Genomic DNA, 16,551 nt, shown 5'->3' on the forward strand with positions numbered 1-16,551 from the left:
TAGCAATAACGGCAATATTTAGTTGTAAATTCACTTTAAAAATAAATAACAAAATTAAAATAAAATAAATATATAAAGGAGGCTCCCATAAAATAAACTTGATTTTTTTGCCGTTTTTTGCTAATGTCTAATGTTGTACCTATAACTCACGAGTCCGACTCGCACTTGGCCGCTTTTTAAAGTTTACTGACGACTTGGCTTGTTGGTAAGCTTGATTTGTAAGTGTGAGCAATAAGTAACTGTCATCATCATCAACATCCAGGCCTATATAAGTCCGTTGCAGTGCTGGGCACAGGCATAGGCTTCTTTTCAGAAAAAAAGGGCACGGGTCGGCGTTCCCACGCGGGCCAGTGCGGATTGGGAACTCAACACACACACCACACAATTGAATTACTTACTTTGTAAGTTTATACGTTTCCTCACGATGTTTTCTTTGACCGCAAAGCTCGTGGTAAATTTCGAATGTGATTTCTTAGATCGATTTGGAAAAGCTCGGTGGTGCGCCCGGTTTTGAATCCACGATCCTCTGCTTGAAAGGCCATAGAAAGAAAGACAGAAACAAACCACTAGGCCACCACAGCTTTTTACTAATTCAGGACGGAAAAAATTGATGGGTCCTGGAGAATGCCTGAAATCCTTAAGAAAGCTCATTTTACTTGAATGAAACATTCTTATATTTTTAAAAAGAAAAAAAAACTGCATTTGAAGATATTCGAAAATTAATATATTTTTTTTTCATGTTTCACTCACAAATCACCCTGTGTGGCTTACATGCCGGTACCTACCACTGTTACGACTTTATGAAACTTATATCAACAAATAAACGTTCATCATAAAATAATGTCTAATAAATCATGATACAAATACAGCTATAATGCCTCCTGTATACAAATTAAGGGTGATTCCAATCTGATTAGGGTAATTTCCATTATAATGTCGAGTTTAAAAAGCTATTTCGGTTTTACCCGCTTATAGCGTGATTACTTTACATAAATAAACGTGGATCTGAACTGTGAATGAATTATTTATAAATATCAGTAAATTTAAAGCTCCTTAAATTTAAATAAAAACAAAGCACGATATGGTTGGTCTTACAAGTCAGTGCATAGATAAAGAATGGGTAGGTACGACTTTCTTTGGCACTGTCGCCATTGCCCCTCAAAACAAAATAACCCGTAATACGGTTTTACCCCTTTGGCTCAATCCCCCCCCCCCCCCCCCAGGCTTGGAACCCCAGGCCAGGATTAAAGAGTCCCACTGCTAATCAAAGGTCTCTTTACAACCTTACTTGTATTATTTATATATACTTACGTTTGTCCAAATCATCCCGCCGTCTCCCAAGGGCGAGTTTAATTTAAGATATAATTATAAACTCTAATTTTAAAACAAAACTATTATAAATTATTCATGCAGCCAAGATAAGGACCTGTATTTTAAATAATAGCACTACTTATAATACAAAAATACGCTTTAGTGGAAAATGATGTCTCATTAAATACTGGTAAGTTTTATTGGTCTAATCCAGCCTTAATCAAAAAATCTACATAACAATTACGTACTTATATATCCTAAATGCGTTTATCTGTCTATTACATCTTCACGCTTAAACCGTAATTTAGGTGAAATTTGGTATGAAGATTCTCAAGACCCTGGCAAGGTCATTACTTATAGTTTTTATCCTGGAAAATTGCATACATATACAGGATGATTCAGGAGACGTAAGCAGGATTAGCCGTACCGGATTCAGTTAGTTAATGCTACTATACCGAACCAGTATTAGTGAGATCAGCGTATTTTTTGTAATGTTGCAAAATAAATTATTTACCAAGTACATGGCCACTCCACAATTAAAATTGTCGGTCCAACAAAAATATGATTGTGAACAATCTGTTAACGAATACTGAGTGTGTAGGGTTAGTCCTGCTTACGTCTTTCGAATCAGCCTGTATACTGAAAACAATAATTATAAATAAATATTGACTGTATAATACAGAAAACAAAAAAAAATACAGAACACTACCGTAGCAAAAATTGTTACAAAAGCAAAGCAAGCTCGGAATTATTAGTTGTGTTGTGTAAAACTATAGTTCTAAATAATAAAATTGAACACATTTCACAATAACACAAATTCTATTGCATACCTATTGAAGTTCGTTTCTATTAGCGTACAAAATTATTGTACGCCATCGTTTCCCCGTGGACTCATATAAATACTTATACAGGAAATATTACTCTAAAATACAACTGAAATACGGAAAAATATTGAATACAACTGTGGTATTTGTCATAGCAATGCATTATTGGAATTTGATATTGAATGCATGGACGAAAGGAAATGGAAAAATAATAGCTTTTTTGGCGACGTGCTTTCAGTTATCATATCATTTGGGTTTCAGTTATCATGCTTATTAAGCGCGAATAGGCTGTTTAATATCTAGGGGACGGTAGTGCCCTCGCCAAAACGAACGCGAATCAAACACTGCCGTACCATCCTTTACTGAAACCTTTTCGCCGCATTTTCAGGCCCCTATTTGAGAACCTCTGGATAAGACCAGAACGCAGAAATTTTCGTCATCCAGTAAGCTATAATCACATACTTAAAATCGAAATTTCAAGTCTGTAGGTCATTTAGTTCCGAAGTTAAGCGAAAGCAAAGTTTCGCATTTTATGACACTCACTCACTCACTCACTCATGATCATCGAAATAGAACTAGTACTTCCCATAAACTCAGAGAGCTGAAATTTGGTACAGAGTTAGGGTTTAATGGCCACATAAAGAGAAAACTATAAAAACTAGGATAATCGAAGATCTGGAGTACATGGTGACCCTGATTAGAAAACACAAGAGTTCAACCAAACTATTAGAGATCGACATACCGCCTTTTCAAAAAATATTTAATAAATATATAATAAATTAAATATATAATATTTTAAACATTCTGTAAAAAACTAGCCAAGTCTCGATGGAGCTGCTTGTTTATCTCTAAAAAGTAATGAAATCTAGACAAAGTCGTGCCAAGTCTAAGGTTCCTTACTGCGATTTCTTTATTATTATAGTTAATGTTGTGTGACTTGGCCGTTGACTTGTACCCACTCACGTATAAAGAATGTTTATATTGTCCGCGTATTGAGTCTCAACATTTACTGGATAAGACTTAAGACTCATCTCAGCTTGTTTGTGTCTTACATCTATGTTGTAGCCCTCATCGAGAAACTTTCAACACCCCATTGGAACTAACCGCTCACCCGGACAAGAGATGTCGCTATTATTATTATTATTTATAAAACTATTATATGAACTCGCGGCTTTAACAAGTTCATCCGTCCATCTCGTTGGTGGACGTTTTTCTGCGCTTGCAGATCCACAGCCTCCATGCGAGAACTTTCCGTCCTCAACGGCCATCTGTTCTTCGTGCTATATGGCCTGCCCATTGCCACTTCAACGAGCTAATTTGCTTGGCTAACTCGGTGACCTTCGTTCTTCTACGTATCTCCTCAATTCTAATTTGTAGTGAGTGAACTCAATTAGAGAGGAACTCAGTTCATATTGCTCAATCAAGTGGCCATGAATCCGTTAAAACTTTAAACTCAGTTGGGTTTAGTGGCGATAATTTCCCATGAGTCAGTAGGTGACTCAAACAACTCAAAACAAAATGACTTTTAATTAGTTCTGCTATCATTTGATCCGTCCGACTTTCCCACGGGATAAGATCTCGAAATAGGCTTGGGTAAAGTCGTAAAATTTTGCAGGGTCGTTTTTAATGCAACGTTAATGAGAAGCCGTGGTGGCTGAGGGGTTTGACCTATGGCCTCTCAAGCAGAGGATCGTGGGTTCGGCGCGCACCTCTGAGTTTTTCAAAATTCATGTGCGGAATTACATTTGAAATTTACCACGAGCTTTACGGTGAAGGAAAACATCGTGAGGAAACCTGCACAACCCTGCGAAGCAATTCAATGGTATGTGTGAAGTTCCCAATCCGCACTGGGCCCGCGTGGGAACTACGGCCCAGACCCTTTCAAATATATATATATTTTGAGAAGAGAACCACGATGTAACTTTTGGGAATTTCTTCGGTAAAACGTAACTATAGCCTGTTAACTTTATTATCATCATCACCCCAGGTTATAAAGGTATGTCCCACTGCTGGGCACAGGCCTACTCTCAAAATGAGAGGGCTTGGGCCGCAGTTCCCACGCGGGCCCAGTGCTGATTGGGAACTGCACACACCATTGAATTCCTTCGCAGGTTTGTGCAGGTCATGATCACCACCACCACGATGTAACTTTTGGGAATTTCTTCGGTAAAACGTAACTATAGCCTGTTAACTTTATTATCATCATCACCCCAGGTTATAAAGGTATGTCCCACTGCTGGGCACAGGCCTACTCTCAAAATGAGAGGGCTTGGGCCGCAGTTCCCACGCGGGCCCAGTGCTGATTGGGAACTGCACACACCATTGAATTTCTTCGCAGGTTTGTGCAGGTCATGATCACCACCACCACCACCACGATGTAACTTTTGGGAATTTCTTCGGTAAAACAAAAATCTTGGAATTTCAATTCAACCGCCAGATCTGAATACGCCAAATAAAATTTTTCTTTCTTTCTTTATCTGCGTACTAGCTTTTGCCCGCGCCTTCGCCCGCGTGAAATGCGGTTATCGGGAACTCTGCATTTTTCCGGGATAAAAAGTAGCCTGCTATGACACTCTCTGGCTCATAAACTATCGCTATGCCAAAAATCACGTCGATCCGTCGCTCCGTTTCGACGTGACAGACGGACAAACATACAAACACACACACTTTCGCATTTATAATATTAAAGTATGCGTGCAAAGCTGCGGGTGAAGTTTAGTTTTCATATATTTTTATCAACTATAAGTAAACAGACTAGAAACCCTAGTGGTTTGAGCTATCGCCTCTCAAGCAATCTTGGGTTCAAGCCCCGGCTCGCACCTCTGACTTTTTCGACATTCATGTGCAAAATTACATTTGAAATTTACCACGAGCTTTACGGTGAAGGAAAACATCGTGAGGAAACCTGCAGAAACCTGCGAAAATTCAATGGTGTGTGCAGTTCCCAATCAGCACTGGGCCCGCGTGGGAACTGCGGCCCAAGCCCTCTCATTTTGAGAATAGGCCTGTGCCCAGCAGTGGGACGTACCTATATAACCTGGGGTGATGATGATGATAAAGTTAACAGGCTATAGTTATGTCATATACCGATCTAAATTAGGGCAACACGAGCGAACCAAATTGACCCGGGTTCCCGGTCAACCAGGATTAAACGTGGTCTTCGGGGGATACCCGCTTTAATTGAAACTGTATTGGCTTGCAAAGTGCCATTTTCTCAGCCGGTTATAATTGCCCCGGGAGTAGAAATACACGATGATATCGGCTTCGTATAACGTTAATTAAGAGTATTATGAAGCGACTAGCTTTTGCCCGCGGCTTCGCCCGCGTGGAGTTCGGTTATCGCGCGCTGTTCCCGCGGGAACTGTTCATTTTCCCGGGATAAAAAGTAGCTTATGTCACTCTCTGGCCCATAAACTATCTCTATGCCGTCGCACCGTTTCGACGTGAAAGACGGACAAACATACAAACACACACACTTTCGCGTAATATTAGTATGGAGTATGCATTAACTCAAAGTTATTTTCGTCTCTTACAGGTACCACAGCCATGCCATCATAAAACACCAACAACCCCAAAGATGTGAAGTCCCAACATACGCACATGGTTTCAACCGAGCCGCAAGAAGTCGTTAATAATGGAACGCTCTCGCTCATCACGACGGTCGATCTCTTCACCGACCCGTCGAGTCTCATCAACTCGACGGGTCTCAACTCGACCAACTCTTTCGACCAGTCTGACAATTATACAGAGTATGCTGAAATACCGTATTATATCAGGGCGACATCAATGTCGTTCTGCATAGTGATACTGTGTCTTGGTGTGATAGGGAATGTGATGGTGCCGATTGTGATACTGAAGACCAAGGATATGAGGAACTCGACTAATATCTTCCTGGTGAACCTGAGTATTGCTGACCTGATGGTGCTGCTGGTGTGCACGCCGACGGTGCTTGTGGAGGTGAACTCAAAGCCTGAGACGTGGGTGCTGGGAAAGGAATTATGTGAGTATTTACATCATATCAGCGATAGGACGTCCACTGTTGGACATAGGCCTCCCCCATAGACCTCCAGTTGCCTCGGTTGGAAGCGGCTTGCATCCACCGTAAACCTGCGACTTTAACCTGGTCATCCGTCCATCTCGTTGGTGGACGTCCTACGCTGCGCTTGCCATCCACTCGAAAACCTTTCGGCCCTAACGGCCATCTGTTCTCCGTGCTATATGGCCTGCCCATTGCCATTTCAACGAGCTAATTCGCTTGACTATGTCGGTGACCCTTGTTCTTCTACGTATCTCCTCATTTCTGATTCGATCCCGTAGAGAAACCCCAAGCATAGCTCTCTCCATAGCTCGCTGAGCAATTCTGAGCCTATTTGTAAGACCTATAGTGAAGCACCACGTCTCGGATCCATATGTCATCACTGGCAACACACATTGGTTAAATACTTTCGTCTCCGGGCGGACCTTGCACAAGGTCCTACCACCTGCAAAATGGTCATCCTATCGAAAACTATAGGTTAGGTTAGGTTTCTGAGGGATTTTGGACGAAAAACTATTACTATTACTATAGGAGTATTTATAGTCTTACATAAACTATACACTTATAACCTAGTGTTCTATTGGATTGACTTATTGCCTGTCAAGTGAAGCGTAGGATCAAATCCAGGCTCGCACCTGAGTTTTTCCAAATTAATTACGCTGAAGGCAAAAATGGTGAGGAAACCTGCACAAACCTGCGATAAAATTCAATGGTGTGTGTGAACACTAAACTGGAACTACGGTCCAAGCCTTTTCGTTCTAGGAGGAACCTATGCCCAACAGGGGGACGTATAATAGGCTGAGATGATAATGATGATGACTAAAACTCTCGTCAGTTTTAAATTAAAAAAAAAACGGGTATGACTCACAGATGGCAACTCTAAAATTAACAGGCCGGGAGCGAATGTTTTTGTTAAGTTTTTTTTAATAAAAAATGTAATAAAAATAAAAATAATCCCTAATGCCATTTGAAAAGCGTAGCTTACCTATAGATAAACCAAAGAGAACAAGAATTCAGAGTATTTTGCTTTAACACACAAATAGGTACAAAAGTAAAAGCATTTTTATCACTTCACTTAAATGTAGCCAAACTATTTGGACCCCAATTTCCCACGGCCTTGGTCTCGGGTCAGACAGTCGATAAGCTAAACGGTTTAAGTACGTGGTTAAAATACTTTTTCCACTCCTTTCTTAGGGTTCCGAACATAGAGAATTAAACCCTAGGGTCTGACTAGCGAATCGTGCAGCATGAAATGGCGGTAAGTAAATTTAAAAAGTTTGTGTCAACACATTGAATAGATAGAAAATATCCGGCTCAAATAAGTAACATGGGGCACACACATGCGTGCAAACATTCGTACATTAGAGGTATTAAAATTAAATCTATACGCACACAGGTTTCCTACCAATTGACCACACTAATTGTCTGTACATACCATAAATCACAACTGCTATACTTTCTAAGTGAATAGCGAACATCCGAAATTCCGTCAAGATACAGCTTATTCTTCCACATTAAACGAGGGTTATCCGAACTAAAAAACCTCTACACATGCACAGATTAGATAAAGTAAAAGCAAGTCTGACTCGCTCTTGCCCAGTTTTTTACCTGTCTACTTCACTCAAATGTTGTATCGACGAATTGAACAAAAGCACGCTTTTGACGCTTTAAAATTTCACACAACATTAAATAGTCGTTTTAAAACTCTGTGAGCTATGAAGATGAAGATAAATTTAGATATACGCGTCAAGATAATTTGAAGGGTCCTCGGAAAGAACATGCCTAGTCACTTTTTATTTAAATTGAGATTTTAATCTTAAAATATAGAGCTCACAAAGTACTATGACTTACCATTGAATTAAATAATCTGAAAACAATATAAAATCATTTTTTTTATCTTGTAAATAAATGGTAACCATAGTAATTGTTCGTGATGACTAACTTTCAAACCGCTATAACTCAAAAAGTAGTTTAGGTGACTAGACACGTTTCTTCCGTGGACCCTTCATTTGCTGTAGGTACTACAAAAAACCTTTCTCATTACTGAAACCCCTCTATGCATAATTGCATACAATGTCAGTTTTTTTATTGATGTAATTGTTAAAAAAAAATCCAAGTTCTCATGCATGGACTAAGTTTAGAAGAAAATGCTCCTCGAAATATAAAAAATAATTAATTTCAAAACTTCAATAAACCAATTAAGGGGTTTTTACATGTTTCGTTGTTAATCTAGCAGCGCCTTCGAAAATAATCATCATCATCATCATCAGCCTCAAGATGCACTGTTGGACATAGGCCTCCTCCGTATAACCATGTTTAACTCCAATTGCTTCGATTGCAAGCGGCCTGTAGGGCTACTACGAAACTCGAAACTCGGAGTTCTTATCGTACCGTCCCTCTCACTCTCGTATTCAATAGTATAAGTGTCAGAGGGACCGCACGACACGAACTTCGAGTTTCGAGTATCGTAGTAGCCCTGCTGCATTCACCGTGATACCGCAGATTTAGCCGGAAATACTAGTTGTCAAAAATAATGCACTGGAAATACTCGCTAGAAAGTTTTTTTTTAACCCCCATGGAAATAGAGGGGTGTTATAAGTTTGACCGCTATGTGTATGTGTCTGTCTCTGTCTGTGGCACCGTAGCTCTTAAACGGGTGGACCGACTTTCTAACAATAGTTCTTAGATATGTTTTATCAAAATCGGTCCAGCTATTTTTGAGATATTGAACTTTGAAGTGACAAAGTCGGGGGTTTTATCACTTTTTGTTGGTTAGGTTATCTATAAACAACTTACAATTTCTCTGTAACTGAACCATAAACGAAATATTAAATATTCACTCAACCGCAACCTTAGCAAACTTACCCAAGCTCATTATTATTATAGAAATTGAGGCGTTTCTTGTGACTTGTTAGGTTATTAAATATTCTAAGTACGTTGTCATGTCTTAATTTTATAGTTTCCTCAGTCACTAACAACCGTTTTGCTGGAATGTTTTTCGAAATAGTATTATATTTCAAACGAAATTACATTTTGAGCCTTCTTTACCAGCAAAATGTTCCCTAGGAAGTTAATAAACGTTAACTTTACGGGCAACAGGAATAATCAAAAGTGTGAATAACTTATGAACTGCTATGCCGTGCCCGTTTTGTGAATATCCTGTGAGTGCTGTAAAAGGCGACTAAAGGCACTGATGAGAGAGTAGGCAGCAGCATGTTATAAGAACGTGTCTTTTTAGCACCTATCTCTTTCCAATCCAAATAAAATAGTACTGTCGCGTCTACGCCTTATTTAATCTATAACCCAAACACTTTCGTGCCAAGTCGCAAATGACAAAACCTCTCACCACTCCACCGTATCATTAAAATGTAATTTTCATTCGGAATTAACAGCAGTAATTATAAGCTCCTTATCTTTTTATGGGCATGGTGTGGTCGGTGACCACCCGAAGAAAGGTGTTGAAGATATAGTGTTATGCCGCATTAAAATAATTGAATGTTTTTTTTTATGGCTTTATGGGGATTCGCATTAAAGATGATTAGTGCTGTAAAAACGCTGTTTTATATTCACAAATGTGAGCCTTAATGTGTGCAAAAATTATCAGTGCAATATGTTGGTTGAAATTCAGGAGTGGTTGGTGATTTTTACCCGACTGCGAAGAAAGAGGGTTGTGTTTGACCCGTTATGTATGTATGTATGTCTATTACTATGTCCTCTCGTAACTACTCAAAGGCTGAACCGATTTATTATTATTTTATAAACGATACGTCATTGCATTCGTCTTGGTGTCGCTGCAGGGCTACTACGAAACTCGAAACTCGAAGTTCGTGTCTAGCGGTCCCTCTGACACGTATTTAATACCAGAGCGAGAGGGACGGTACGATACGTACTTCGAGTTTCGAGTTTCGTAGTAGCCCTGCTGACGCGAGTGACACTGGGTACATTTTAAAATTCTTGAAAGATAAAAATGGCGGATTTTTGGCGCCAAATTGTGAGTTTCGAAAATTGTATTATTAATAAACATCGATTCGCGCTGTCATCGTTCATCCACCATTACCTCTCATATTTCGTTTTCTAGAATTTTTTTACCGTACAACGGCAAAACCTACTAGACACTGGCAAAATTGTCCTCCAATGGACAGAGCCATATTTTTCTAAAAAATCTAATCTAATAAACATCTGATAGGTAATGTTTACGTTGGTACAGTCACCGACATGATATCTGCCACACTATGGCGTGCATTGAGGCAGCAGTGTAGGCAGCGCTAATTCAGAATGCGCTGCGGTGAAACCAACTGCCTAAAGTATCTGAGTATCTGACACGTCCTACTGGCCCTACAAAGAGTCGTATCAGATATTTATGCAGGCTTTGGTCTATATTACGGTCTCGCCGGAAGACCAGCGCTGGCTCCACCCAAGGAATCCGCATTTTATGCTGAGGCGGGACCATTTCGGGCACAAACAAATAAGTATTCCTAATTTTTTAGTATTTTTTTAGCATTTTGTATTCTCATTTTATTTTATTTTGCTTTTTTTTGTTTTATCCATTATTTGTGTCCCGAATAAACTTTCTTTTTCATTTCATTTTATTTCTTTGTTGTGTCACTTTGCTGTACTGTACCTACTTTACAATTACTTTCAGACCTAAATATATGAATTTCACTGCTGGGCTCCGGCTTTATATTAAACTGAGTGTTTAGGCTGAAGTTCTCACGCGGGCCCAGTAAGGTTTGGAAACTCCACACACACACCATTGAATTTTTTTTATACGACTGGAAGGCAAACGAGCAAGTGGGTCTCCTGATGGTAAGAGATCACCACCGCCCATAAACATCTGCAACACCAGGGGGATTGCAGATGCGTTGCCAACCTAGAGGCCTAAGATGGGATACCTCAAGTGCCAGTAATTTCACCGGCTGCCTTACTCTCCACGCCGAAACACAACAGTGTAAGCACTGCTGCTTCACGGCAGGATTAGCGAGCAAGATGGTGGTAGCCATACGGGCGGGCCTTGCACAAGGTCCTACCACCTGTAAAAATACGTAATATCATAATAGGTGTATGCGGATTCCCTCACTGTATTTTTTTGTTATTCGACTGGATGGCAAACGAGCAAGTGGGTCTCCTGATGGTAAGAGATTACCACCGCCCATAGACACCTGCAACACCAGGGGGATTGCAGATGCGTTGCCAACCTAGAGGTCTAAGATGGGATACCTCAAGTGCCAGTAATTTCACCGGCTGTCTTGCTCTCCACGCCGAAACACAACAGTGCAAGCCATTTATGTACGCGCCTGAAAACGGTTACTATTCTGTATTTACTTTGGAAGGTGTACGTACGAATATGCACGGCCCCTAAGGCCACTACTACGCGCAATCGGCGACGCGGCGAGCAAATTCTCTGTTCATTGCCTGTCCAAAGCTCTCATTGAACTGCAGTTATTAGGGAACGCACGAAATGTATTACTATTTATAAGTTTAGTCGCAGCGGGTGGGTTTTTGGACTCAAACCATGAAGGGAAATTAGTTTCCAAAACTTAGGCCTAACAGGCTGTTCCTGGCACGAAAGGACATAAATTAAAACTTAACCGCTAATCAGCCCTAGAGTTACGCAGGTGTGGAGAAGTTTTGTAATATCTGACTGGCAAAAGGTAGGCGGGAAATCAAGGCCGGGTTATTACAAGATTTTATTTAACTTGCTATGTGTATCCGGGTCAAAATTTTGACCCACTTTCATTAGTCAAATTGACTTGAAATTTGGCATACTAAGCAGACAAGCCCTATCTAAGGCTGCAGCTCCACTGAGGCGGAGACAAGCAAAGCGGAGAGAGCACGTGTAGGGATCGACCAGTCATCGTCTCCGAGATGTGAAATTTCAAGTGAATTTCAACTAGTATGATTAGTCGATCGTACATTTCTCCCCTCCGCTCCGCTCGTGTCCGCCTCAGTGAAGCCGCAGCGTTAGAGGAGGCCCGTGTCCTGCACTGAGATGTATATAGGCTGAGTTGTGAGATGTGATGATATGAGGATGTATGGAGGCCGTAAGAACCTTAAATTCCAAGGTTTTGTAAAAAATCTGCCCCAGAATATGTATAGGCCAGGATGCTCCGTAAAAATTTCTTTATCAGAATAACGAGACTCAAACAAAAGCTCATAAAAGACAAAGGAAAAGCTTCTCGGCGCCAATACTTTCAAAATAAATAACGGTATCTTATTAATCGAAATAAAACAGTAGCTAAGTACAGAAAGTTAATTAGAATGTTAATGAAGCCCGCGTTTTTAGGGTTCCGTAGTCAACATGTCAAAAGGAAACTTTGTTATTTATATATTTTTACTGTTGATGTTCGGCAATACAGGGTGGAAATTTTTTTATTCATCGGGTATAGCTACAATTTTAGCAACAAAATATTATGGGAAAACCAAGACTGTAGCGCTGAGGCTGCAGCCCTCGCATTCTGAGAGGAGGCTTGTGCCCAGCAGTGGAAAGTAAATAGGCTGGGATGATGGTGATGAAGGCTGTAGAGCATAAAGTAGTTTCAAGAAAAAAAAATATACGTACCTAATGTCTTAAACTTTCGTGATTTTTACTCATAGTTAAAATACTATAAACAGGGTATCACGCTAAATACACGAGTAATATTTACCTCGACGTTTCGTTTCATTTTGTGACATATAACTTTTTTTAAATTTTAATACATTTTTGTTTTGTCACGAATAAATGATTCTATTTCTATTTTTAATATTTTTTCGACCACATTGCAGTGGTTATGAGTAGACTGAAGCGTGGGGTGTTAAGTCTGCCTAGCAGCGGGAGTCCTTCGAACTACCCGCACTTGATTACAAATAGTACCGGCACTCGTATCTCGAACTACCCGCACTTGGTCATTTTTAATTGTCACCCCATCACACCGAGTCAACACTAACAACGTCCGACCGTCCCTTCGAACATTCATCCCGATTTGTTTGTGGTATTTTAATTAAAAATATATACCCAAATAACATTACTCTCATAGAAGTTTCTGATATTTTTTTATTTTTTTTATTCGACTGGATGGCAAACGAGCAAGTGGGTCTCATAAACATCTGCAACACCAGGGGTATTGCAGACGCGTTGCCAACCTAGAGGCCTAAGATGGAATACCTCACGTGCCAGTAATTTCACCGGCTGTATTACTTTCCAGGCTGAAACATAACAGTGCAAGCATTGCTGCTTCACGGCAGGGTTAGCGAGCAAGATGATGGTAGCAATCCGGGCGGACCTTGAACATCAAGGTCCTGCCACCTGCAATAAAAATGCGGCCAAGAGCGTGTCGGGCACGCCCAAAATAGGGTTCCGTAGCCATTACGAAAAAATTAAGTAATATTTTTCTAAGGATTTCGTATTTTATACGGAATCTTCCAAATTTAGGTATATTTTATACCTTAGGCTGCTATTTAAGAGTAAAACTACTAATAATTCTCAAGCAAACTTAGCCGTTATAGTTTTCCTTGAAAGTTTGATATACTTACTACCATCCTGATTTTTTTTTAATTTTCCACCCACCGGTTTAGATTTTAGAGGGGGGGGACGCTCGATTTTAATGAAATTTTGCACTTACAAATTGAATATTTCGCAAAAAAATCAATGAATCAAAAAATTGTCTTAGCAAACCCCTGGTCTGCTTTAAAAGACCTATCCAACGATACCCCACACTATAGGGTTGGATGAGAAAAAAAGAACACCCCCACTTTACGCCTATGGGAGGTATCACAAAAAATTTTTTTTTTAGTTTTTTTGTACCATTTTGTCGGCATAGTTTACATATTATATATCCGTGAAAAATTACAGCTTTCTAGCATTGATAGTCCCTGAGCAAAGCCGCGGACGGACGGACAGACAGATAGACAGACATGGCGAAACTATAAGCCATAGCCATTTTGGCTTCGGAACCCTAAAAACCGTCAAAAAAAACTGCCATTCATACACAATCGAATATAATGATATGATGTTCTCATGAAAATAGCTTTTTTCTTGCCAGCGACTTGGCGATCGTTATTTTAACTAATTTAATTTAATATCGACTACGGAACCCAAACTTGTGCGTAGTCCGATATGCGCCTGGCCATTCTTTAAATAAAGTCGGCATATTAGCATCGAGTAATATCGATAAGAAATTGATATGACTCTGTAATGAATAACAAAATGCATTGGGCATACTGTTATGCATTTAAATATCTTTGTTGAAAAGCTTAATTTGAGTGGGTTCTAATAGTAGATTGTATAACGAGAGCATAAAACGAGCCATTTTACCCGAGACGTTCATATCACGCCGGTACGGCGAGGGTGGATAGACACGTCGAGTCGAGGGGAAAATAGGTTTAATGCTCGAGTTCTACAATCTACTTTTCACTTCGACGGCGCGGAAATGAAATAGCAACAGTGGAAACACTATGTACTATGTACCATTTGTTGTTCATGCATTAGTAGGTATATAATTATAAAAAATAATTTTATTGATCTATTTCGATTTATTTGGTTGATTTTGTTTTATATAAATTAAAAACTATTAAAAAAAAGATGTACTTACTTCTTTGTTTATGGCTGTTTACACCTGATTGCCTTAGTCTTAGACGAAGTTTTTTTTTATGCACGAGCATAAAAAGTAATTTTAAGTCGCCTAGATTTATCATAAATACGAACTTTACGAGCATGAGAAGTGAAATAGTAGATTGTACAACAAGAGCATTAAACGAGCCGTTTATATAGCCACCCGAGCCGGTATGGCGAGGGTGAATAGACACGTCAAGGGGAAAAAGGGTTTAATGCTCGAGTTTTACACGTAACACGTAAAAGTTTTACATTAAGTGCTAAATATTTGTTAGCCCAGTGGTTATTGGTCCTTCGACAGATATGGCCTGCCAACTGCCACTTAATCATCACCATCATTCAGTCTTAGGACGTCCACTATCGGACATAGGCTTTCCCCAAATGCCCACAGACCACCAGTTGTTTCAGTTGAAGAAGATGCTGTTGCTCATCTTGTGATATCATCCCTCAGCCGCAACTGCCACTTAAACTTGCTTGTGTAAGCTATGTTGATGACTTTGTTTCTCTACTGGTTAAGTAAACTTGTTACGAATTTTATTGTAGTGCTTTTTGTTGTGGGCAAAACAAGAGTAAGTTATGTGGTTTACTTCGAGTTAACAAATTGCTGTGATCAGCGATCATTCGACCGTCTAATCCAGCTAATAGTGTATTGTTCTGTTCCCAACAACAAAACAAATTGCTTTCGAACAAGCCTATATTTTATTTGTCAGTTTGCGGAGTTAACTAAGGTATGAGTTGGGTCGCCAGTGTAAGCGGCAAGTTTCATAATTTAGTGACCCTTAATTTGACAAAATCAAAAAAGTTCATGATTCAAACCTCGACGTTACCTTAAAGTCCGAAAACTTCTACATAAAAAAAAAATAGTCTTGTGTCATGTTCATTGTGGCATACACTGCCAAATTAAGGGTAAGGTCTTCTTTGTCTATACATATGGCCTGCTGCACTGTAGGGCACATATATAACTCCTCTCAGAGCGAAAGGGCTTGGGCCGTAGTGCTCAAGCTGGCTCAGTTTTACACACACCACTGATTTTTTTTCAGTTAATGATAAAGTCTCGATATTTCTTTCTCTTTCCATGCATTTGAACCTATAAGTAATTTTTTTGCAAGCTAAACTCGGCTTATGTACGACCTTTATTTGTAGTTGTAGTGGACAGTTTTTTAGTAAGTTTTCTTACTTTACTTACACTGGAGTTGTATAGTACAAAATTTTTCAAAATTATACTTAAACGAAGCTAATAAAAGGGTTATTAATTTCGTCTAAGGCGCTGGTCTCTTATAATTTAAGCATGAGTTTTAAAACAAAACTTTGAATGGCTAAACCGCTCTGCTTATGAACACGCTCTTCTTATGAACTCGCTCTCACTGACACCCCCAAATTACAATGCTTAATAGGTGACCATTCGCGCCACATGCCGACTCCCACCAAACAAATCCTCTCTATCATACTCTGCCTTATTACCGGCGCTTTAAGTTCACATTGCGTTAGCTGTAACGACATAAAGAAGCCGCAATCCGCTCTAATTAGGTGTCATAAAGTTTAAGCGGGTAATTGCTTTCTGGGTAAAGTAATTGAGGAATTGAAATAAATATACCTACTAAGAATCTTAAAGACTTGGCGGTTTTATGACGTTCTTCATATAGAGTGCTTTGTGAATTTTGATGTGAAAACGACTTTATGTTCAATTGTAAAGTTTGTTTTTAACCGCTGCATGCAAAAAAAGAAGTTTTAGTTAGACGTCAAGGTATGTCTGTGGCATCATAGCTCTAAAATGGATGGAGCGATGTCGATGA

General features: G+C 39.6%; 1 protein-coding gene across 3 annotated transcripts in view; it reads left to right on the top strand.

Annotated features, from left to right (window-relative positions):
- The window catches only part of ETHR (ecdysis triggering hormone receptor), a 95,884-nt gene that overhangs the window by 42,249 nt on the left and 37,084 nt on the right, over positions 1-16,551 (top strand). For all 3 annotated transcript variants that reach the window (XM_074107181.1, XM_074107183.1, XM_074107182.1), the window contains exon 2: positions 5,671-6,135. In XM_074107181.1, coding sequence (XP_073963282.1) covers positions 5,736-6,135 — 400 coding nt within the window. In that variant the 5' untranslated portion in view covers positions 5,671-5,735. The remainder of the gene's footprint in view (positions 1-5,670; positions 6,136-16,551) is intronic.

This window comes from Choristoneura fumiferana, chromosome 25 (assembly GCF_025370935.1).
Source record: "Choristoneura fumiferana chromosome 25, NRCan_CFum_1, whole genome shotgun sequence".
NCBI classification, from domain to species: Eukaryota; Metazoa; Arthropoda; class Insecta; order Lepidoptera; family Tortricidae; genus Choristoneura; species Choristoneura fumiferana.